General features: G+C 47.5%; 1 protein-coding gene across 6 annotated transcripts in view; it reads right to left on the reverse strand.

Annotated features, from left to right (window-relative positions):
- Positions 1-25,620, reverse strand: part of LOC115099048 (very long-chain specific acyl-CoA dehydrogenase, mitochondrial-like) — a 490,244-nt gene that overhangs the window by 318,255 nt on the left and 146,369 nt on the right. For all 6 annotated transcript variants that reach the window (XM_029616323.1, XM_029616322.1, XM_029616317.1 and 3 more), the window contains one exon: positions 9,897-10,026. In XM_029616323.1, the coding sequence (XP_029472183.1) occupies positions 9,897-10,026 (130 nt within the window). The remainder of the gene's footprint in view (positions 1-9,896; positions 10,027-25,620) is intronic.

Consider the following 25,620-nt stretch of genomic DNA (forward strand, 5'->3'; position numbering starts at 1 on the left):
TCTGCCAGGCCTGGCAGACGGTCTTACCCTCTGCCAGGCCTGCAAGCTCCCAAAGCCAACAACATGATGATGTTGGAAGATGAATGGTCCTCCGACCATGCCGAGCCCTTTCGGACCTGCCGCTTGGATCTGCATGGAGCAGCAGGCCTGGCCTGAGGATGAGGGCAGACGGGCCTTGACATGAAGATATGACACCAAGGTTGATGCAACGGCATCGCAGACGAGGGTTATTGAAGACATGACACCAAGACTATTGAAGACATGACACCAGGGCTGATGCGAAAACATCACGGACCAGGGTCGATGCAACGGCATCCCGGACCAGGGTCGATGCAACGGCATCAGGAACATGATGAGGAACTTGATGAAGTCCAGACGAGATGAGAAGCTGGGAGGGTGAACATTGGCACTGAGTCTCAGGACGCCCTACTCAGCCCACCTTCACAGGCGGACCCAATGGGCTGGTCGCAGACCACCCTGTCCCATAGGCTAGTCATGGACCACGCGGAGAGCGGGACAAGCACAGGGAAGAGTCCAGTCGAGATGGGACTCCGACGACGGAGCCAGATGTCGTCCGAAGCACCACAAAGGCTGGCAGGACATGTCGGCTCAGGAGCACAGGACACCAGTCCACCTGCAGGCCACTCCAACTCGGGAAAGACGTCATCCAAGGGACCAAGGCTGGCAGGACCAGAAGGCTCAGGAGCATTGAAGTGAACACCAAGAAGGGCAGGACACCAGGAGGCGAAACACCAGGACACCTGGACGAGGACCTCAGGCACGAGACATGACTTGACGTGACATGAAGAGACGAAACAAAGAGGAGCTCCACGAAGAAGACCTGATGGAGCTCTGGCAGGCAGGAGCCTCCAGAGTGAAGTAACTCCGATGCAAGGCGAAGACGTAATGCAAAGACAGCCCTTTTATAGGGCTAGGCAGGAAATCAGTCCTTAGGTGGGGCCAGCACACTTCCTGTGTCTGCCCTTTAAATTCTGGAGAGAGGCGCGGCCATGCGCCTAGGAAGAAGGAAGCAGGAACTGTGCAGGACCGTGGACAGAGGTCCTGCACGATGTCATGCGTATCAGCAGGGCTGGGCCTGGAGGGCAGGCACCAATGACAGCAGCGGCTCCAGCCGCTGCAGGAGGCCCCGGGGACGGCTCCAGCCGCCAATCCGGACCGGGGCTTGCGGCCTACGTGCCGCGAAGATGAGAGGACGTCGGGAGCGGCTCCGGCCGCGAAGATGGCACAAGGGGCGGCCTCCGGGCCACAAAGGGCAACCAAGTCCGCAGCTCCGGCCGTGGTGAAGAGAGACCCAGTGGACGGCCTCCAGGCCGCAGGAAGCAGGAAAGTCCCCGGCTCCAGCCGCATAGGCAGGCCCGACTTCGGCGACGTCCAGCCGCATTGGGTGTAGGCAGCATGGGGGAAGGTGAATACAGCCTGCTCGCGGGGAAACCCGCGGGCAGCATTCCTGAGTGTCATGAAACTTGTCCATTTATACGTGAAGGTTTACCTTACATGTATAATACTTTTGTACTGTATATTTCATTAAATTAGCAGTGACAACAACACTAACAGTATGTACATTATTTTAATTATTTTCTGAGAGCTGATGGGTTTTTTTTCTGCCGGCTTAATTAATCTTTATTCTAATCTCCGTTCTCTTTGTGAAATGCTTGTTTGAAAAGCCAGGTTTTTAAACTTTTTTTTTAAAAGTTTGAAATTTTTCTGCAGTCTAATCTCGAGGGGCATGGTGTTCCATAGTGTCGGTCCTGCTAATGATAGAGCCCGCTCTCTAACTTGAGTCAGTCTTGCTGACTTAACTGAAGGGATTGTTAGGAGGGCTTTGTTGGCCAATCTAAGATTTCTCTGTGGCACGTGCACACGCAGTGCTGTGTTCAGCCACTCCGCTTTTTCTTCATTAATTAATTTGTGAATTGTGCATAGTGTTTTGTAATGTACTCTTTGTTCTATGGGTAGCCAGGGTGTACGAAGGGGCGTACAGTAGCTGGAGGCAGAGAACACTAGCTGATTTGTTTCTAAATATGAATATGCTGGTGATGTCAATGAAAAAAAAAAAGAGAACTCTGCCTCCATGTGTGCTGGATGAAAGGATATAACCCATCGATTCAGGTCTGGTGGAGCAGAAGGAAGAGGAAAGGACAGATTTTGCTTTTTTTAGGTAACAGAATGTGGGAGGGGGGTTAGGGAGACCCCATCGCCACTATAAACCAACAATTCCTTGAAAGTCCAGGGGGAGAGGGGACCACTAATGACCAATGAGGACTTTTTTTAATTTTTGGAGCTGGAGGGGGTGGAGTACGGGGATGATCTATCACCAATTTCGTGTTTTGCAAAGGAGGATGAGGAGGTTCCTCTGGCTATAATGGCCATGTCCCACTAAATATCTGTGACAAGATATCCAGAGTACAGTGCAGCTCCTTGGCATTTTAATATTTGAGGCCTCTAATGCTGATGGCAATAGGCTGAGCTTGATTTCCTGAAGAGCTTCTCCATTAGCTCCAAATGGGAATGATGTTCTCTAGGAATCTTCTTCTTGTATGAGGAGCACTCCTCGATGCCATGATTGTCCTCCAGGCAGAGCAGATATCTTTTGTGGAAATCTGTGACATTACATCTGCACTGAGGGCACTTGTTGAAGCTGCTGGCCTTCTGCTTCTTGGGTACCGGCCAAAAAATTAATTAGCTAAAATCAAATGACTCAACTTTACAAAAAACCTGACCGATACCACTCGATACAATGATACCGATATACCTGGTGGATGATGAAAAATAAAGAAAACTCAAATGAGAAAAACCTAATAGGGGTGGTAGAAGGTGGCCTTGTGACAAAAACCTAATAGGGGTGGAAGAAGGTGGCCTTGTGACAAAAAAAAAAATGCAAAAAAAATTCTCTGTGAGAGAGATCAGAACCGTGACCATTAGGTTCCACAGATAAACTAGAACTGAGATGGCCCTATGTGACACCAGTAATGCGGGACAACACACACACACACTCAATGGAGCATATCAAAGCTTTGTAGTAATCTTCATTGGCTGGGCTCTGTTGATAGCACCACCCACTTTTAAGGACTATGACATTCTGCTTGTCCTCGGAGAACTTCAGTACCAAAGATGTGCCACTTCTGGAAGCTGTAAGCAACTTATTAGCAGGGATCAATAAATAAAATGTAAAGTAAAATAAAGCTAAGGATCAACATTAAAGAGAATCTTTATTTCTCCATGAAACTGCAAATGGGATGCTGCTTACTCTCAATAAGCAGGTAATAATTAAATAAAAATAAAAGCAGAGTTGCTTACCTGTAACAGGACAGCAGGATATAGTCCTCACATGTGGGTGACGTCACTGGACAGAGCCCTATCACGGAAAACTTTTCTGTCAAAGTTTCTAGAACTTTTGACTGGCATACTGAGCATGCCATGATCCCTGCAGCCACAGGGGTCTCCCTTCAGTCTCATTTGTAGCAAAAGGTGCGAGTGAAAAATAAAATAATAAAACGTTTCGTACCCAACTCCGCGGGGTGACGGGTGGTTTTTGTGACCTCATCCTGCTGTCCTGGGAGAACACCTGATACAGGTAAGCAACTCTGCTTTCTCCCAGGACAAGCAGGATGGTAGTCCTCACATGTGGGTGATTAACAAGCGACAGGCTGACTCATATTTGTTTGGACCAACAGTGTACTAGGGATGTAAATCGTGTGCCCGATCATTTTAACGATCGGGTTCGGCTGGGGGGGTTGGAAATCTGATCGTTACGAGATGTGAATTGGAATCGGTTCCGATTCCAATTCACATCACTAATTTTTTTTAGTGAGGCCCGCGCCGATAAAAAAAACCCACCCCAACCCTTTAAAATTACCCCCGTAGCCTCCCCCACTCTCCCAACACCCCCCCAAAACGTTTTACACATACCTGGTGGTCCAGGGGGGCCGCGGGCAGTGATCTCCCGTTCCCACGCTATCAGCTGCGCTAAAAAAATGGCGCCGATGGCCCTTTGCCCTTACAATGTGACAGGGCAAAGGTAGCGCCGGCACCATTTTGAATATTGGCAATACGGCCCGCGTGCAGGAGATCGCTCCCGGACCCCCGCTGGACCCCCAGGGACTTTTGGCAAGTCTTGTGGGGGTCAGGAGGCCCCCCCAAGCTGGCCAAAAGTCCCTGGGGGTCCAGCGGGGGTCCGGGAGCGATCTCCTGCACGCGGGCCGTATTGCCAATATTCAAAATGGCACCGGCGCTACCTTTGCCCTGTCACATGGTAAGGGCAAAGGGCCATCGGCGTCATTTTTTTTTTAGCGCAGCTGATAGCGTGGGAATGGGAGATCGCTGCCCGCGGCCCCCCTGGACCACCAGGTATGTGTAAAAAGTTTTGGGGGAGTGTCGGGAGAGTGGGGGAGGCTAAGGAGGTAATTTTAAAGGGTCGGGTGGGGGGGGTGTTTTTATCGGGCCATCGGCACCATTTATATTAGTGGCAGCCAAAATGGCGCCGATGGCCCGAGAGCGGGAGATCGCGCCGGGACCCCCCCACTGGACCACCAGGTAATTTAAAACATGTTGGGGGGGTTCGGGAGGGTGGGGGATTTGTTTTAAAGGGTCGGGGTGGGTTTTAGGGTTGTTTTGGTGTGCCGTTTTTCCCGCCCTCCCCCTCCCCCGATTTACGATTTTTCACGATAAATCGGGGGAATTTCTATTGTATCGCGACTCTAACGATTTTTGACAATTTAAAATATATCTGACGATTTTTTTAAATCGTCAAAAAACGATTCACATCCCTACAGTGTACAACTTGTGCAACAGGCACAACAACTGGTGAACTGTTGGGAAAGTACCTTGAGTTTGCAGATTGTTCACATGAGCTCCCCAACCCAAAGTGGATGCGCATGTGGTCAAAGTCATCTGTGGAACTGGTTACTGAAAAGGCAGACCTGTTAGCAAGTTGTCTTTGTTCGTCTACCAGAGAAGCGATAAACGTAACTGGTGGGTTACTTGGATCTGGGGTGAGAGCGGTTGAGTGACTTGGAGCCACTGAGAATTCAAAGTCCATTGAGTTATTCTCATGGCCAGCTTGGCCATAGGAGTGACGTGGACTGTGGAAGCCATGTGGCCCAGCAACGTTAGGAATTGATGAGCTGAGGTTGTTTTCTTTGTGCGCAGAGATACAGCTAGTCGGGAGAGTGTGTCTGCACCGTCATTGGGCAGGAAGGCCTTCGCCACTGTGGTGTCCATATCTGCTCCGATGAAAGTCAGGAGGTGAGATGGTCAGATGGGATTTTTGGTAGTTGATGAGAAATCCCAACGAGTGCAGTAGATTGATAGTGAGCTTGAGGGAATCGAGAGCTCCTTGTTTGGATTGGCTCTTGATGAGCCAGTCGTCCAGGTAAGGAAAGATTTGTATGCTTTTCTTGCGTAGATGGGCCGTAGTCATTGCTAGGCACTTTGTAAATACAAGGGGTGCTGAGGCAAGTCCGAAAGGCAGGACCCGGTACTGAAAGTGTTGATGCCCCACTAGGAAGCGCAGGTACTTGCGTTGAGGTGGGAATATTGGAATGTGAGCATAAGCATCTTGAAGATTCAGAGAACAGAGCCAATCTCCTTTTTACGGAAGGGGGAAGCATGGTGCCCAAGGACACCATCCTGAATTTTTCTTTCCATAGAAATTTGTTGAGATTGCAGAGGTCTAAGATAGAGCGGAGGCCGCCTGTTTTCTTTGGAATGAGGAAATAGTGGGAGTAGAACCCTCTGCCCTTCTGTGCCCAGGGAATAGGTTCCTCAGCCCTGGCGCCCAGAAGGGTGGACAGCTCTGACTCTAGAAGAGTTGTGTGATCTCTTTGCATCCACAGAGGATTGGGTGGTAGGTCCGGGGTACCATGAGAAAGTTTAGATGGTATTCCTGGGTTATGATGGATATACCCCATTGATCTGTGGTAATGTTGAGCCAGTTGGTTATGAAGTGGCAAATTCAACCTCCTACTGGCAAATCTGGTTTTACATTTGTGGAGTGACTGCTGTTCTCTGAGTACGTTTCAAAAACCAGAGGCCTGGCCTGTTTGTGATGGTGGCTGAGGCCTGGATGTTTTGGGCTGTCGAAGATTTGATCTCTGAGATGGCCTAGTAGGTCTCACGCAAGATGCAGGTGGGTAGTATCTGTGTGGGCAGTAAAATTGTTTTCTAGGGCCCCTTCTATTTATTTATTATTTATTTATTTATTTACTATTTTTTTTTCTATACCGGCTTTCAAGACAGGGGTCACATCAAACCGGTTTACATTTAACAGGGTGTGCATTATACAGAGAACTCGAGCAACTATAACTGGTGCAGGAATTGCAGTTACAATAAAACAGGGAAGTACACAACTGGGAGCAGAGGAAGAAGAAGAAAAGAGAGATTAATTGACAGCAAATTATTTACAACGATTATTTACAGAGATGCAAAATTAATTCCAATGTGGAAGAAATGAAGTCGAGAATGAGGTTGATGACAGAGTGTTGGTGTTTAAACCCATTTATAACAATGTGTTTGTGATGACGGTAGCAGGGATCAGTCTGTGTCTAGATTGGCTTTTTAAAAAAGCCAGGTTTTTAGCCTTTTCCTGAAAGTTGGTAGGCATGGTTCCTGACGCAGTTCAGCTGGGATGGAGTTCCATAAAAGTGGTCCTGGTGGTCCTGCTGTTGATAGCGCTCTGTCTTTGAGGGATTTGTGTTGAAAGGTTTTTGCGTGTGGAACATGTAGTGATTCTTTATAACACTCCCTAATGGGTCTGACGGAGGTGTGTTTTTTGAAAGGAATTTGTAAGTTTAGCGGGGCATGTTGATGGATGACTTTGTAAATGGTGGTGATGGACTTGTACATAATTCTGTAGTGAATAGGTAGCCAATGAAGGGCTTTCAGGATTGGGGTGATGTGGTCGAATCTCTTGGAGTTAGTCAGAATTCTGGCAGCTGTATTCTGCACCATCTGAAGAGGTTTGGTATGGGAAGCAGGGAGACCTAGTAGAATAGAATTACAATAATCTAACTTGGAAAAAATTATTGCTTATAAAATTGTTCTGAAGTCCTGGGTGTGGAAGAGTGGCCTAATTCTTTTAAGGATATGTAACTTGTGAAAGCAATCCTTGGTCGTTTGGTTGATGAATGGTTTTAGGTTGAGACGGTTGTCGATGATAACTCCTAGGTCTCTTACGTGAGAGGTTTGCAGGTTGGCTGGTGGGTTTGATTCTAGTGATTCTAGTGGATCTTCTTACAAAAGAAGGGGGCCTTGGAAGTCACTGTTGATAATTGCCGCAGGATCTCATTATGGTCTTTTAATTGAGCCACTGCGTCTTGTATCTTGTCGCCGAATAGGTTTTCATCAGTACATGGTAAATCGGCAAGTTTGTCTTGGACTTCAGGTCTCAGATCAGAGGATTTTAGCCAGGCCCACCTCCTGGCGCTGATTCCTGTCGCTGACATACGAGAAGCTGTTTCAAAGGAGTCGTACGCAGCACGAACCTCATGTTTACCAGCCTCAAGGCCTTTACGTAGTATGGTGTTGAGACTATCTTGCTGCTACTGGGGAAGAGAGTCAGTTATTTCTTGAACCTGTTTCCAGAGATTCCTTTGATACTGTGTCATGTAAAGTTGGTATGCAGCTATGCATACCAACTTTACATGACAAACACCATACTCAACACCAAAGGAATCTCTGCGACCCAAGATGTCAAGGAATTTTTGGTCCTTGTTAGGAGGTATTGAAGAGTGTGGTCGAAGTCTTCTGGCCTTCTTTTGTGCAGATTCAACTACCACCGATTGATGGGGCAGTTGTGCTTTTTAGAATCCAGGAATATGTTGGACAAGATAAGTGGCATCTGTCCTCTTATTCACAGGCTGCACAGCACAAGGATGCTCCCAGAGATGATGTTGCAGATCTACTAGCACTTCGTGTACTGGGATAGCCATTACTTGTTTTGGTGCATCCACAAATTGGAGAACCTCTAATGTTTTGTGGCGTGTGTCCTCCTCTGTAATAAGTTCAAAGGGAATTGTCTCTGACATTTCCCTAACAAAACTGGCAAAGGAGAGATTTTCTGGGGGAGATTTTCTCCTTTCCTCTGGAGGAGATGGCTCTGATAAGATATCCTCCGTAGATGTGTCGGTGTCAATATCTTCCCTTGAGTCAGAAAAGGTCTCCTGTCGAGATCCTGAAGGAGGAAAGAAGATTGGTAGAGGAGGACGAGTTGGCACCGATGGATCCTTCGATGGCCTCGATGGAATACACAGTGGCACCAATGCAGGCTTCGGTGGCATCGGAGGCATCGATGGAAAACGAGGGCCTCTGGGTCTCAAAAGTCCTGATGGTCCAGGCATCGGGTCAGGCATCGGTGACAGAAGACTGGAATCCATGCTTTCATCGTTTAAATACCCCGGAATTGGAATCGGGGATTTCAGAGGTTTTGCAGGTTGCTTTGGCATCGATGGTCTGGGTTGTGTTGGAAAGGCACCGATGAGTGTATCCAGCCTAGTTAGCAACGGTGCAAATATCGATGGCTCCGGTGTCGGTGCTGGTATGGGGGCTGGCATCGATGGCTGTCTCGGAGAGCATCAAGCACTGCCTGGCGGATGAAACCGTCCAGTTCCTCCCTGAAAGCTGGTATAGATATCGCAGCTAAAAGGGGTGGCAGGCTAGGTGTTACTGGCACCTCCACAGGAACTTGTGGGGGCTCAGTACCCAGTACTGTTATCAGTGGGGATCGCCTTGGTTTCTCAGGGAGAGGGGGAGTTCAAGGCTCCTCTACCCGTGTCCTCTTCGCAATTGGCTCGATAGCCATCGAAGCCGATGCGGAGTCAGTGCCAGCACTGGGAGTTGACTTGCATTGGTGCCGGTGTCGGTGCTTCCCTCGGTGCTCAGTACGGTCTTTATCCAGCACCGAGGTAGATGATGTAGCTGCCTTAGACAGAGTCGGTGACGGACAGTCACTGCTGCCCTGGTGTTCTCGGCAAGGTTTGATAACTAATTTTTTTGATACTCCTGCCGGTGACGATTGGGTGGATGTCGATGGAGTCAACTTGATTTTGAACAGAGTCTCCATCTTGTCGAGGTGAGCCCGCCTACCCTTCGGGGTCATCTGGGCACAACTTGGGCAGTTAGATACGTCATGTGATGGGCCGAGGCACAGCACACAGACATCGTGCAGGTCAGTGATCGACATGGTTCGGGGGCACTCCGGACATTTTCTGAAACCTGTTGCTATAATAACAGAGGTTGAGGCCCTGAAAACAGTCGACAGCCTGCAGACACCGAGAAAGGTGAAAGTGGGAATCGACCTGGAATAGTGATTTTTACTCACTGACCAATGGAAAATATCCCGATGGGAGACCCCTATGAGGGAATCAAATTTTAAGATTTTTCTGTGAGGACATTTGTGTGAGAATTCTCACAGAGCTCCTAACCGTGAGGCAAACTGCAGTGCGGAAAAAAAGAGACTGAAGGGAGACCCCTGTGGCTGCAGGGATCATGGCATGCTGGGCATGCTCAGTGTGCCAGTCAAAAGTTCTAGAAACTTTGACAGAAAGGTTTTCCGTGATAGGGCTCCATCCAGTGACGACACCCACATGTGAGGACTACCATCCTGCTTGTCCTGGGAGAAATGATTATTATCACCCTGTATATTTGCTTTCTGGAATTTAATAATTATACAGTCTTTGATGAAGCTGCTTCTTTTGTGACATATTGTATATTACTTCCTTCAGTCAAAGAAGTCAAAGCTGCAAATGGATAGTATAACAACATTTCCTATGAATATTCTCTATTCTTTCGATGTCATTTAGTATGAGTATGTTTCTTTATAACATTACAAAGTTTTCAAAATAGTATCAGGTTCCTCACTATTAATAATTGTATCTCACCTTATCCATAGTTTGCTACCATTCATGATAAAATATTTTCCATCTGCACTTTTTTCTGCTGTTGTTTTAATTGAATCTGCATCAGACCCACTGCCTAATTCTGTTAGACAGAATGCAGCAATGGTCTCCCCTGCAAAACAAAATATTAATTTACATATTAAATGTTTATACTGGAAACCATATAACAATTAAGGAAACCTGAATGCTGAGTCCAACAAAAGGACTATTTTGCAATAAAACAGTCTTTGTTATAATTGTAAACATTCACATACAGCACAAGAAAACTTTTGCTGTACAGGGATGAATTTTCAAAAGCATTTATGCACCTAAAACATGGTTTTATACATATAAAATTGTTCAGAGTGTTGTATACACAGAAGTGATCTTTTGTTTTTGAAAGTATGTGCATAAACATGGGAAGCTGCAGTCTCAGCCATCAGCTCCCTGCTCGCCGACAATTACCTAGCCCTTAATACCTCCAAAACGGAGCTCCTTTTCATCTCACCCCCCCCCCCCCCACCCCGATAACAACAACAACCCCACCCTCAATCCTCCCCTCCCCACCACATTGTTCACTCAACACGTTCGCAGCCTTGGTGTCATCCTCGATAACCACCATAAACTAAATAAATTCATCAATTCCACTTTGAAAGACGGTTTCTTCAAGCTCCATACGCTTAAAAAACTAAAACCCCTGCTCCACATTAATTATTTCCGCACAGTTCTTCAAACTACCATTTTATCCAAACTTGATTACTGGGCGTTCTTTGGGAGGCCATCCTTCTTGGCCTCCCAAAGAACGCCCTCCGGCCCCTACAGATGCTCCAAAATTCCACAGCAAGTATCCTCACCAATGCCCACCAAGAAGACCACATCATCCCCGTCCTCAAGCACCTACACTAGCTGCCAATTAACTCCCGGATCATTTACAAAACACTTACCCTAATCCACAAAACTATCTACAACCACGACATGCCTTGGTTCAAGGAACACCTCCGAATCCGTACCCACAACAGACCCACCAGAGCTCAACACCTTGCTATGATGCACACTCCCTCACCCAAACTGTCCAAACTTAAATCCACCAGGGAACGTGCCCTCTCCCTCGCCGGACCCGCCCTCTGGAACAAAATGCCCCCTAACCTTTCGCCTAGAATCTTGTCAAAAAAGGTTCAAACAGAACCTCAAAACCTGGCTCTTTAAACAGGCTTACACCTAACTCTCCCCTTAAACACTCTAACACCCCCACTGTTCTCCCCCTTCATTCTTCACCTATCCCCCCTTTATAAATTCAAGCCAACTCGCCCCTGTTTAATATATCGTGCATATACCTTCTAGTCCACCCCTGCAATTTACCTCCTTCATCCTGCATATCCCCTTCTTCAGCTCCCCTGCCAATACCCTCCCACCGCAATTAACCTACCCAATTTAATGTTTCCAGTTACTATACATTGTTACACATTGTTATTTTTTCCCTGTGAAGCCTGTTACACTTTGTTACTTGTTCTCTGTGAAGCTCGTTGCTGTATTTAGTTACCTGTGAACTGAGATGATGTTCCCAACGTATCCCGGTATATAAAAACACTTAAATAAATAAATAAATAAACAAACATACATATTTACATGCGCTTTCTAGCAGGTGCAAATATGTGTGCATATGTCATGTTGGGTTCTGCATGGACTCACTAAGGGGTCGATTTTAAAAGGTGCACACATGGATATGCCGATTTTATAACATGCACGTGTTGCCACGCAAATTGTTGCGAGCGCGCGCGGGCGCGGTCGTCTCGGGCGGGTGGTGAGCCCTTGGGCCACGGCAGGACCCCAGGAGGAGCCCAAGGCCACACCGTGGGAGGTGAGCTGAGCAGGCATGGTGAGCCAGGCAGGCAGGAACAGAAGCAGGAAGTCCGGCCCTCAGCCGGACCGGCATGCCCATGGTAGCCAACACGGGGAAGTTGACTAATGAACGGTCCTCCGACTGTTCCCGGCCCTTTCGGACCTGCCGCAGGGAACGGCAATGGGCAGCAGGCCGGACAGAGGTGAGGGCAGACAGAGTCCTTAAACAGAAGACATCAAACGGGGCAGAAGCAGGCTGAAGCAAGACGGAGACATCAGGACAAGGGCTGCAGCGAGACACAGGGAGGATCCAGGCGAGCAGGAACTCCGATGCTGGGATACTCACATCCGAAGCCCCCTCGGCTGGCAGAAGCTCAAGAGCCCATGGGATGAATCCCTCCTGTTGGCCACTCCAGGGCCCAACAGGACAGAAGGCTCAGGAACCAGGTCAAGGCAGAGACAGGTAGACATCCGGACAAAGGCTGAAGCAGACACTGAAGACAAGGCTGGACGGGAACATTGCACTGTCCATCAGGGCGCCCTACTCAGCCCACCCGTGGGACTGAGTCGCGGACCACCCTGTCCCAGACGCGCCCTACACAGCCCAGGAAGGCTGGTCGCGGACCACGCTGAGAAGGAGGGTGCGGGGAAGACCCAGGCGCACAGGAACTCCGATGCTGGGATACTCACATCCGAAGTCCATACGGCTGGCAGAAACAGGAGCGGACATCAGGCAAAGACACTGGACAAGGAACCAAGGAAGACCTGGATCAGCACGGTTACAGCCAACTGTAAGGCCTGATCGAAGGCCGAAGACAAGCAGGAGTCGGAGTCACGGACCGGAGTCAAGGCAGGCTGAAGACAAGCAGGAGTCGGAGTCACGGACCGGAGTCAAGGCAGGCTGACGACAAGCAGGAGTCGTAGTCACGGAGGACCTGGATCGGGAGAGGCCACAGGCAACTGTGTAACCCAATCCGAAGGCCGAAGACAAGCAGGAGTCGGAGTCACGGACCGGAGTCAAGGCAGGCTGAAGACAAGCAGGAGTCGGAGTCACGGACCGGAGTCAAGGCAGGCTGAAGACAAGCAGGAGTCAGAGTCACGGACCGGAGTCAAGGCAGGCTGAAGACAAGCAGGAGTCGGAGTCACGGACCGGAGTCAAGGCAGGCTGAAGACAAGCAGGAGTCGGAGTCACGGACCGGAGTCAAGGCAGGCTGAAGACAAGCAGGAGTCGGAGTCACGGACCGGAGTCAAGGCAGGCTGACGACAAGCAGGAGTCGGAGTCACGGACCGGAGTCAAGGCAGGCTGACGACAAGCAGGAGTCGGAGTCACGGAGGACCTGGATCGGGAGAGGCCACAGGCAACTGTGTAACCCAATCCGAAGGCAAAGACACAGTGAACAGAAAGTCCTTAAATACTGGAGGTAGAAGGCAACTCCCTGGGAGGAGCTTGCCAGGACCGCCCACCGCAGGTCCTATAACTAGGGTAGAGAGCTGCGGGCCAGCCCCTAGGGAAGGGCGTCGCCCAACAGGAAGTCCAAACACTGAGGCTGCAAGCCACCGGCACAGCTAGGCCTCTCAGGCCCTGGAGCAAGTCCTGGATGATGCGCAGGCGAGGCCCTGGCTACAGAGCGGCCTCTGGAGGAAGGTAAGAGACCTCCTGCAGCGCAGCAGCAGGGGGGATCGCAACACAAATGTTATAAAATATGATATCCATGCACACATGTGCACCCGATTTTATAATCAGCGCGAGCATGTGTGGGCAAGTGTCTGTCACACGAGCAACGGCGACGCAGGTAGACATTTCCCAGTTCTCTCCCAGACTGCTCCTTAATTGGAACTTCCCTAACCCTAACCCTATCCTTCCTCCCTCTTCCCCGATCTCTAAACTATCGCTTACTTCTCTGGAGCAGAAGTAAACTCTGCGTGCTGGCTACCGGCATGCACTTCCCTGGGACAACTTCTAATGAGGCTGTCCAGGCCCTCCCCGCCCAGACCACGCCCCCGGCCCTCCCCTTTTCTTGGCCTGGCACTTCTGAGTGTAAAGGGGGTTACGCACGTGGCTGGGCCTTTTATAAAATGTGTGCCGTGGACACAGGGCCCAGCCATGCGGGTAACCCCCTGATTTTTACGCATGAGCGCTTTTTAAAATTGGCCCGTAATTTTCTAAGTGGACTTACCCTGTAAGTCCGCTTTGAAAATTTGGGCTAAAGTCTGTGTGTACTTTCTATACGCAGACTTTATGCCTAAGCACGCCATTATAAAATTACCCTCTCTAAGACAACTTTCAGTACCGTTGAAAAAATGTCTTAAATGGCATCATTCCTTTGATGGATACTAGTATGTCTGAAGATAAATTGCTCACAACAAAAAATGTATACCCTATATAATTTATGCAAAAAAATAAAAAGAAACAGACAATTTATTTTTTTTATATATAGCTGCAAGAGCAAAACTCTAAACTCCCATCCAATGGCTGGAGGCAGAGAACACTTATTGAATAGGTTCTTAACATCATGTATATTCTAGTGATGTTATTTAAAAAAAAAATTAGAACTTTGCCTCCATGTTTACTGGATGAGAGGATATACCCATAGGTTCAGGACTGGTGAAGCAGAAGGTAAAGGAAATGTATATTCTATATAATTTATGCAAAAAATAAAAAATAAAAATAAAAAAGTAAACTTCAGGATCCTTCATAAATCACTAGGGATGTGAATCGTGTTCCATATCGTCTTAACGATAGAAATCGTGTGGCAGGGCAAGAAAATCGTGTTAGGCACGATTTTTTAGTTAAAAAATCGTTAAAAATCGTTTTTTCCGATTAGTGCGCACTAACTGAAAATGATACAATTTGACACTTTTCAGGTCAGTTAAGGTCAGTTTAGGAATGAATATGTATGCCTATTGGCTGCCCTCTTATTTATTCATGTTAACAAGGTTCCCACTGACAGTATATGGGGGATGGGAAATGGAAACAGTTGGTAGCTTGACAAAAAAAGTAATGTGATCAGTCAATGTGACTAGAACTTGTGCCCTAACCCTGATACCAGGGGTATTGTGATCTTCCTGCACACAGTGCCCTATCCCTATTAATACCAGGAGTGTTGTGATCTTCCTGCACACAGTGCCCTATCCCTAATACCAGGGGTGTTGTGATCTTCCTGCACACAGTGCCCTATCCCTATTAATACCAGGAGTGTTGTGATCTTCCTGCACACAGTGCCCTAACCCTGGCACCAGGGGTGTTGTGATCTTCCTGCACACAGTGCCCTATCCCTATTAATACCAGGAGTGTTGTGATCTTCCTGCACACAGTGCCCTAACCCTGGCACCAGGGGTGTTGTGATCTTCCTGCACACAGTGCCCTATCCCTATTAATACCAGGAGTGTTGTGATCTTCCTGCACACAGTGCCCTAACCCTGGCACCAGGGGTGTTGTGATCTTCCTGCACACAGTGCCCTATCCCTATTAATACCAGGAGTGTTGTGATCTTCCTGCACACAGTGCCCTAACCCTGACACCAGGGGTGTTGTGATCTTCATGTACACAGTGCCCTATCCCTATTAATACCAGGAATGTTGTGATCTTCCTGCACACAGTGCCCTAACCCTGGCCCAGGGGTGTTGTGATCTTCCTGCACACAGTGCCCTATCCCTATTAATACCAGGAGTGTTGTGATCTTCCTGCACACAGTGCCCTAACCCTGGCACCAGGGGTGTTGTGATCTTCCTGCACACAGTGCCCTATCCCTATTAATACCAGGAGTGTTGTGATCTTCCTGCACACAGTGCCCTAACCCTGACACCAGAGGTGTTGTGATCTTCCTGCACACAGTGCCCTATCCCTATTAATACCAGGAGTGTTGTGATCTTCTTGCACACAGTGCCCTAACCCTGGCACCAGGGGTGTTGTGATCTTCATGTACACAGTGCCCTATCCCTATTAATACCAGGAGTGTTGTGATCTTCCTGCACACAGTGCCCTATCCCTAATACCAGGGGTGTTGTGATCTTCCTGCACACAGTGCCCTATTCCTGATACCGGGGGTGTTGTGATCTTCTTGCACACATCCCGGTATCAGGGATAGGGCACTGCATGCAGGAAGATCACAACACCCCTGGTATTAGGGATAGGGCACTGCGTGCAGGAAGATCACAACACTCCTGATATTAATAGGGATAGGGCACTGCATGCAGGAAGATCACAATACCCCGGAGGAGTGAGGGTCAGGCAGCTCCCCCCTGTCTGTGAAGCCAGCCTCTCACTAGTAATGCAGGGAGGGAGCTGTCTCAGACTTCACCATCCTCCCCCCCCCCCCCCCCCCCCACACACCATTCACTAGCTGGGACATGGGGGAAGTCAGGAGTGAGGGTCAGGCAGCTCCCCCCTGTCTGTGAAGCCAGCCTCTCACTAGTAATGCAGGGAGGGAGCTGTCTCAGACTTCACCATCCTCCCCCCCCACCCCCCCTCACCCACACACCATTCACTAGCTGGGACATGGGGGAAGTCAGGAGTGAGGGTCAGGCAGCTCCCCCCTGTCTGTGAAGCCAGCCTCTCACTAGTAATGCAGGGAGGGAGCTGTCTCAGACTTCACCATCCTCCCCCCCCCCCCCCCTCACCCACACACCATTCACTGGCTGGGACATGGGGGAAGTCAGGAGTGAGGGTCAGGCAGCTCCCCCCTGTCTGTGAAGCCAGCCTCTCACTAGTAATGCAGGGAGGGAGCTGTCTCAGACTGGTATCAGGGATAGGGCACTGAGTGCAGGAAGATCACAACACCCCTGGTATCAGGAATAGGGCACAGGTTCTAGTCATATTGACTGATCACATTACTTTTTTTGTCAAGTACCAACAGTTTCCATTTCCCATCCCCCCAACCATCACCTCAGTTGGAACCTTGGTAACATCAATAGATAAGAGGGCAGCCAGCCAATAGGAATACATATTCATTCCTAACTGACCTTTACTGACCTGGAAAGTGTCAATAATTTGTATCATTTTCTGTTAGTGTTCCTGAGTTTCCATTTCCATTTCCCATCCCCCCAACCATCACCTCAGTGGGAACCTGGTTAACATCAATAGATAAGAGGGCAGCCAGCCAATAGGAACACATATTCATTCCTAACTGACCTGGAAAATGTCAGTTTGTATCATTTTCAGTTAGTGTGCCCTAACTCCCGTTAGGGTGCACTAACACGATTTAACGATTTTTAACGATAAATCGTTAGAATTTCTATTGTATTGTGTTCTATAACGATTTAAGACGATATTAACATTATCGGACGATAATTTTAATCGTTAAAAAACGATTCACATCCCTATAAATCACTCACAATCATTCATAAAAATATCCATCAACAGACCCCTCTTGATCTGCTTCATCCTCTCAGATTGCACTCGACGGCCAGACCCTTAAGGGATGCCTACAAGGGATCCTTACATGTTCCTCCAATCAAATTAGTGCACCACTCAAACATCAGAGACCGGTCATTCTCTACCACAGGCCCTTCCATCTGGAACGCCATGCCTCCAGACCTCAGACTGGAGACCTGTCTACTAACTTTTAAAAAGAAACTAAAGACATGGCTGTTCAGCCAAGCCTTCCCCACTACAAACCCCATTGCCTGATCTAGTATTGTTCCATCACACTCTTATGTAAACAAATAATCCACATTTCATGCATAGTAACTATTAAGAGGTCGGCTCTTTGCCCCCCTCTTTTGTATATAGTATTTATTTATTTACGTTCACCCTCTCTTATTTCCTACTCCCAGTTAAGGCATCCTTGTTATAATGTAACTTTTATACTCCTTGAATTTATTATCTCTTGTTGATTGGTTAATTGTATTTACTGCTTAGTTCGATGCAAACCGAGTTGATTTGATTTGTATCAAGAAAGTCGGTATATAAAAGCCTTTAATAAATAAAATAATAAATAAATTTTATCAACTATCAGACACTATCACGAGATATTGGCTACTTTTTCTAAGTGAGAAAGCTTGCTATAGCTTGTGCAGTTATTTCTGAAGGTTATGCCCTTAAACAGGTCCTGCTGTCTTGTTGGATCCCTGGCACAAATTAGTGACAAGGTATGCAGCAGAATTCACAAATGTATAGGAAACTGACAGGTGCTTAATGTGAATGCTTCTGCTATGGACCCTGGAACAGGATTGAAACCACCAGCTCACTTCAAATAGGCCCCTAGTGAGCTAACTTGAATTTAAACCAGTGACCTTGAGGTGAAAGGCTCTGCAATGGTATGGCAATTTCCTTAAGCCATCGTAGCAAGGTGGCAATCACTGCAGTGGAATGCGGTTGAATATCTTGATATCTAGGATGGAGTGATAGGAGCCTTTCTTCTTCGGCACAATGAAGTAAATGGAATATCAGCCCATGTTTTCTTGACACCTGGGTACCGGGACTACAACCCATTGACTGAGGAGTCTTGGTAACGTACACTCCACTGCTTGTCTCTTCTGTGGAGAGTTGCATGGAGACACCATGAAGACATCCCGAGGAACAGTGAGAAACTCCAGAGCACAACCATCTCTTATCACCTCCAGCACCCATTGGTCTGTCGTGATCCCGACCGACCTCCGATAAAATAGAGAGAGGTGACACCCTATCTCCTGTTCCTGGGGGTGAGTCAGCACACTTTCTTTGAGTGGTTCAGGGGGCACCACTACCTGAGCCTGCACCTCTTCTGGATTGTCTAGGACAAAAGGACTGAGACCTGCCCAAGGGCTGAGTCCTCTGGGAAGCCGCTCCTCTAAAGAGAAGGAAATGTCTGAAATCCCTCGCATCATCTCTTGTGCCTAAGTAGCGCGGCATCAGTTTCTTGTCCTCTGGCAACCAAGGAATCTGGGCCTCACCCTACTTATTGGCCATTTTCTCCAGTTCACTCCCAAACGAGAGTGATCCTTTAAAGGGCAATTTAGTAAGAAGAGACTATTTATTTATTTATTTATTTATTTATTTATTTATTTATTTATTTAACAGCTTTTCTATACCGACATTAAAATACACATTATATCGGTTTACATTGCAACAAAAGGTAGAAAATACAATAAACAGGGACGGGGGAGGAGGGATAACAAAAAACAATAGAGAGACTGCTCTAATGGGGAGCTTGAGAGAAAGGAAACTACACACAGTGCAGGCAACTAAGGTTAGTGGCAAAAAACTATATACAGTGGTAGGGAACTGCGCGAAAGGCACGGACGGGGGAGGGGGGAGGGGGGAGAGAGGGAGGGGGAGAGGTAAATTTGCTCTAGGGGAACCTGGTGGGGATGCCAGGAAAATTTAGCTAAGGGAAAGGGGGAGGAGTAAAAAGGGAGAGCAAGGGTAGTTAATCTGGAAATGCCTGGCGGAAAAGCCATGTCTTTAGCATTTTCCTGAATTTAAAATGGCATGGTTCCATGCGGAGGTTGCATGGTAGCAAGTTCCAGGTAGTTGGGCCAGCTATTGAAAGAGCACGGTCTCTTGTTGCTGTGAATCTGGCCTTCTTGAGGGAAGGGACTTGCAGGGTGCATTTGAGGTTTGTTCTGATAGGGCGATCAGCTTGCATGAGTTGGAACGGTTCACTGAGCCAGGAGGAGTTGTTTTTGAAGACAGATTTGTGTATGATAGTTGAGTGTTTTGAAGAGGATGCGGGATGAGATAGGAAGCCAGTGTAGCTCTTTGAGTATGGGGGTTATATGGTCGGTTTTGCATGCATTACTGATGATCCTTGCAGTAGCATTTTGCAGCATCTGTAGTGGTTTGATGGTAGAGATGGGGAGGCCTAAGTATAGGGAGTTGCAATAGTCGAGTTTAGAAGATATGGTGGCTTGGATGACAGTTTTGAGGTCATGTGTGTGAAGGAGGGGTTTAAGTTTTTTTATGATATTGAGTTTGTAGAAACCTCCTTTTAGGACAGAGCTGATATGTTTTTTTAGGTTCAAGTGGGGGTCGATGAGGACACCAAGGTTTCGTACTGGGGGTTGTGAGGTGAGGGATATGGCAAAGGAATCATTGGGCGGAATGAGCTTAAAGGTTTGTTGGTTGTGGATGAGGAGGAGCTCGGTTTTAGATGAGTTGAGAGCAAGTTGCAGGGAGGGTGAGTAGGGAGTTTATGGATGAAAGCAAAATTGCTTACCTTGTAATAGGTGTTATCCCAGGATAGCAGGATGTAGTCCTCACATATGGGTGACGTCACTCACGGAGCCCTAATGCGGGAAAACTTCTGGCAAAGTTTCTAGAAGCTTTTAACTGGCAGCCCGGGGCTACTGAGCATGCCCGGCATGCCATGATATTCCCTGCCACAGGGGTCTCACTTCAGTCTGGTATGTAGCAATAAGCATTAGCAAAGTAAAATAATAAAAGTCTGAGGCCCAACTCCGCGGGGTGGCGGGTGGGTTCTGTGAGGACTACATCCTGCTGTCCTGGGATAACACCTATTAAAAGGTAAGCAATTTTGCTTTATCCCAGGACAAGCAGGATGCTAGTCCTCACATATGGGTGATTAGCAAGCTAGAGGCTGAGTCATTGTCCATGCAGGTAGCAGTGATGCATTTTTGATGAAATGATGCAGCCGAAGATCAGAGCAGGTTGGTTGTGGAAGGAGTTGGGATTAAACTGGAAACAAGTTCCTTGACAGATTGTCCATAGGCTGAATCTTGTCGTCCTTCCTTGTCCAAACAGTAATGAATTGCAAAGGTGTGAAGAGAACTCCATGTTGCTGCTTTACAGATGTCAATGATTGGCACTGAACGAAAATGTGCTACTGAAGTTGACATTGCTCTTACTGAATGCGCCTTTACTCGCCCTTGGAGAGGAAGGCCTGCTTTTTCATAGCAAAACTGTATGCAATCTGCTAACCAATTGGATAAAGTATGCTTTCCCACTGCTTTGCCTGGCTTATTTAGATCATAAGATATAAAAAGCTGATTGGATTTTCTGAGGGACGTAGTGCGATTCAGATAAAAAGATAATGCACGTTTGCAGTCCAAAGTGTGCAAAGCTCTTTCCCCCTGGTGAGAATGTCTTGGAAAGAATGTGGCTAGAACTATGGATTGATTTAAGTGGAACTCTGTAACTACTTTAGGAAGGAATTTTGGGTGTGTTCGGAGAACCACTCTGTCATGGAGAAACTTTGTATAAGGTTCATACGTGACAACTGCTTGTAACTCACTAACCCTTCTAGCTGATGTGATGGCTATAAGAAAGATAGTCTTCCATGTGAGAAATTTAAAATCACAGGAATGTATGGGTTCAAAGGGAGAACGCATCAATGCTGTTAAAACCAGATTCAGGTCCCATTGTGTGACTGGAGGCCGAATTGGTGGTTTAAGGTGAGTTAGACCTCTCATGAACCTACTGACGATAGGTTGTGTGGATATAGGTGCATCTCCTATCTTGTTATGATAAGCCGAGATTGCGCTCAAGTGTACTCTGATTGATGATGTCTGAAGACCAGAGTCTGATAGATGGTACAAATAGTCTAGAAGAGAAGTCGTGGGGCAAGTGAAGGGATCAATATTGTTTTGCTTGCACCACAAAGTGAACCATTTCCATTTGAAAGAATAATTCTTTCTTGTGGAAGGTTTGCGTGAAGCTGTAAGCACTTGAGAAACATTAGTTGAAAGATTGAGTGGTTGTAGGATCAAGCTTTCAACATCCATGCAGTCAGGGATAGGGATTGAAGGTTGGGATGGCGCAACCGACCCTGATCCTGAGTTATGAGATTGGGAGCTACTCCCAGGCGTATTGGATCCCTGACTGAAAGGTCTAGCAGTGTGGGAAACCATACTTGTCGAGGCCAATATGGGGCTATGAGTATCATGGACCCCTTGTCCTGTTGTAGCTTCACCAGCGTCTTGGTGATAAGCGGTATTGGAGGATACGCATATAGTAGGCCTGAGTTCCAAGGGCGAGCAAAAGCGTCCTTGGCTGGCTGGTTCTTCTGTTTGTGTAGAGAACAGAAGTTGTCCACTTTGTGATTGAGATGCGACGCAAAGAGGTCTGTTGTTGGTTGTCCCCAACGTTGGAATATCTTGGTCGCTATCAAGGGATTCAGAGACCACTCGTGTGGTTGGAACTGGCGACTGAGTCGGTCTGCTAGTGTATTTTGAATTCCTGCTAGATAAGTAGCCTGTAGGAACATTGAGTGACTCAAGGCCCAGTCCAAAATCTGTGCAGCTTCTTGACAAAGGAGATACGAACCCGTACCTCCTTGTTTGTTGATGTACCACATGGCTACTGTATTGTCTGTTTGGATCAGCACCGTTTTGTGTGAAAGGCAGTCCTTGAACGCATGCAGCGCATAACGTATAGCTCGAAGTTCCAGAAAATTGATTTGATATGTGGCTTCGAGTTTTGTCCAAGTTCCTTGCGTTTGAAGAGAGTTTATGTGAGCTCCCCTCCCCAAGGTGGATGCATCTGTAGTTAATGTTATCTGAGGGACTGGTTTTTGGAAGGGTAAGCCCTTGCGTAAATTGTCCTTGATTGTCCACCAATGTAGTGAGGAGCGTAGCTGGTGGGTTACTTGGATTTGATAATGTAGTGGTTGAATGGCTTGGATCCATTGAGATCGAAGAGTCCATTGGGTTAGTCTCATGGCAAGTCTCGCCATAGGAATGATATGAACCATTGAAGCCATGTGGCCTAGTAAGATTAGAAACTGGTGAGCTGTCGCTTGTTGTTGTATGGAAATTGAGTACGCGAACCAGGACAGTGTGACTGCACGATCTTCTGGAAGAAAAGCCTGTGCAATCTTTGTGTTTAATTCTGCTCCTATGAATTGGAGTAGATAAGAAGGGTTCAGGTGGGATTTTTGATAATTGATGAGGAATCCCAGCTGGTGAAGTAACTTTATTGTGTAATGCAGAGAGTTTACTGCTCCTTGTTGTGATTGACTTTTGATTAGCCAATAGTCAAGATAAGGAAAAACATGAACACCTTGTTTGTGCAAATGTCCCGCTATCACTGCCAGGCATTTTGTGAATACTCTGGGAGCTGAAGCCAGGCCGAATGGTAACACTCTGTATTGGAAATGCTGATGTCCTACTGTGAATCGCAGATATTTGCGATGAGGCGGGAATATAGGAATGTGTGTGTATGCATCTTGAAGATCCAGAGAACAAAGCCAATCTCCCCTTTGTATTAGTGGAAGCATGGTGCCTAGCGAAACCATTCTGAATTTTTCTTTCCTTAGGAATTTGTTGAGATTTCTGAGATCTAGAATGGGACGTAGGCCTCCGGTTTTCTTTGGAATTAGGAAATACAGGGAATAGAATCCTCTTCCCCTCTGAGCGTGTGGTACGTGTTCCACAGCTTTTGCCTTCAGAAGAGCAGATAATTCTGTTTGTAACTGAGGTATGTGATTGAGATGAGAGTTTTGTGGTGGAAACTCCTGAGGGAGAGATAAGAAGTCTAGGCGGTAGCCTTGATGAACTATAGACAGGACCCAATGATCGGTTGTTATGTTTGTCCATTCTTTGTAGAAATGGGAAATTCTCCCTCCAACTGGTAAGTTGGGATAAGGATTGGGTAATTGGCTTTGTGCTCTGAATTTTATTTCAAAAGCCCGAGGTGGAACCTGTTTGAGGAGGCGGCTGTGGCCTTGCCGACCGTTGTTGTCTCTGTTGCGGTCTTTGTTGAGACCTTGGGGGTCTTGATCTAGAGGCCGGAGGATAGTATCTCTTTGGTCGGTAGAAGGGACGTTTAGCCTCTCTACGTGGTGGTCTGCGAGCTGTATGAGTTGCAGTGTCATGAGGTAACATTGAGAGTTGTTTTAAGGTTTCCGAATGCTCTCGAAGCTGGGCGACGGCATCCTGCACCTTGGTGCCAAACAAATTATCTCCCTGACAAGGAAGGTCTACTAATTTGTCTTGGACTTCCAGGCGTAAATCTGAAGCCTTTAGCCAGGCCCACCTTCTTGCACTGATGCCAAATGCTGCTGTTCTAAATGATGTTTCGAAAGCATCATAGGCTGCCCTTACCTCATGCTTTCCTGCATCTAACCCCTTTTGGATGATCTGCTGTGCTGCCTCCTGTTGTTGCTGAGGCAGAGATGGTAGAAACTCTTCAATTTGCTTCCAGAGATTTCTCTGGTGCTGCGTCATGTAGAGCTGATATGCAGCAATTTTGGAGTTGAGCATGGCTCCCTGGTAGATTTTTCTGCCCATTAAATCCAAAAATCTACTGTCCTTTCCTGGAGGGATTGAGGCATGAGTCCTGGATCTGCGGGATTTTTTCTGAGCAGATTCTACAACCAGGGAATTGTGAGGAAGTTGAGGCTTCTCGAATCCTGGGGCTGCCTGAACGAGATAAGTAGAGTCTACTCTCCTGTTTACAGCAGGGGTTGTGCATGGGTGTTCCCATATCCTCTGCTGAAGCTGTAATAGCACTTCATGCACTGGAATGGCTAGATTGTGCTTAGGAGGATCTACAAATTGTAAAATTTCAAGCGTCTGCTGCCTCTCATCCTTTTCAGCTTGGAGTTGGAAGGGTATGGACTCAGACATTTCCTGAATAAAAGAGGAAAATGAAAGGTCCTCTGGAGGTGACTGTTTTTTAGCTTGAGGTGGAGACGTGTCAGACAAGAAATCCTCTGAGGAATGCTCAGATTCTGTTTCTGACCAAGTATCTGAAGTAGGAAGATGATACTGAGGAGGTTCCGGCCTTTGAGGTGGAGGAACCCCTGAAGGTCCTTGTAATGGATCTTCAGGATCCGGTGAATACTCTCTGTCCTCTTCTTCTTGACCAGGTGCTATGGGCAATGAGGCTAGGAGGTCTTGATACCTCTTAGTAAGGATGCTATGTAACTGTGCTTCAGAAGTGGAATTGTCTGGAGCAGTTAAGGAAGAGTGTTTAAATTTCCCCGATGACTTTTGAGTTGAAGGTGTTTTTCTTGGCACAGGTGCTTTAGACGGTGCCATTGTGTAGAGAGACATTGATTGTGAAATAGGAGGAATCGATGAAGTATTGAAAGTGAACATTGATATTGGAATCATCGATGAAATTGGCCTAGGAGTCATCATGGGCATCGGAATTTGTGAAGGAACCGATGTCATCGATGGTGCGTGTAGTGAGAATGGAACCGTCATCGAAGAAGTCATCAGCGGACTCGATGAAGTCATCGCTGGCATCGGCGTATATGCCGGCATCGACTGAAGTATCGGCATTATCGGTGGAGTCGCCGGCATCGGCTGTGAAGCCGGTATCGAAGGTACAGACATCGGCGATTCTGCCAGCATCGACACGGTTGTCGGCATCGACACGTGGTCGGCATCGACACGGTGGTCGGCATCGGCAATGACGCCGGAATGTGATGCTGCAGGGCATCGGTGACTATCTGTTTAATTAAAGCAGTCAAGTCGGTAATTGGAGGTGATACTTGCTGCGATGTCGATGGTAGCGATTCCGGAACTGATGGCACTGAAGCGGATGAAATTTTTTGCTTCTTAGGGATCGGTTCCTCCGGCGGTGGAAGCGGCAGAATGGATCGATGCCGTCGGTGTTTATGCTTAGAACGTGGCTCAGATACCGACCTTGTCGATGATGCGGAGGGTGTTGGAGAGGAGGCATCCCCCGAACCCTCTGGAAGTCTTTTCTCGATCAGTATATTCTTTCTAATGCCTACCTGCAAAGATTTTGTGGAAGTCGTCGGTGAAGGCCCTGATTGAATCTGGAAAATTTGTGCCATTTTTTCTTGGCGGAGTTTTCTGCCCTTTACCGTCATTTCCTGGCATTTTGAGCAGGCAGCGATGTCATGGTCTCCGCCAAGGCACCAAACGCATTCGGTATGCGGGTCCGTTATGGACATTGTTCGGTTGCAGGTCGGGCACTTTTTGAAGCCTGAAGTTTTTTCAGTCGACATCCGTCGATGGAAAGTTGGTATTTTCT

The sequence above is a fragment of the Rhinatrema bivittatum genome, chromosome 9 (assembly GCF_901001135.1).
Source record: "Rhinatrema bivittatum chromosome 9, aRhiBiv1.1, whole genome shotgun sequence".
In the NCBI taxonomy this organism is placed as follows: domain Eukaryota; kingdom Metazoa; phylum Chordata; class Amphibia; order Gymnophiona; family Rhinatrematidae; genus Rhinatrema; species Rhinatrema bivittatum.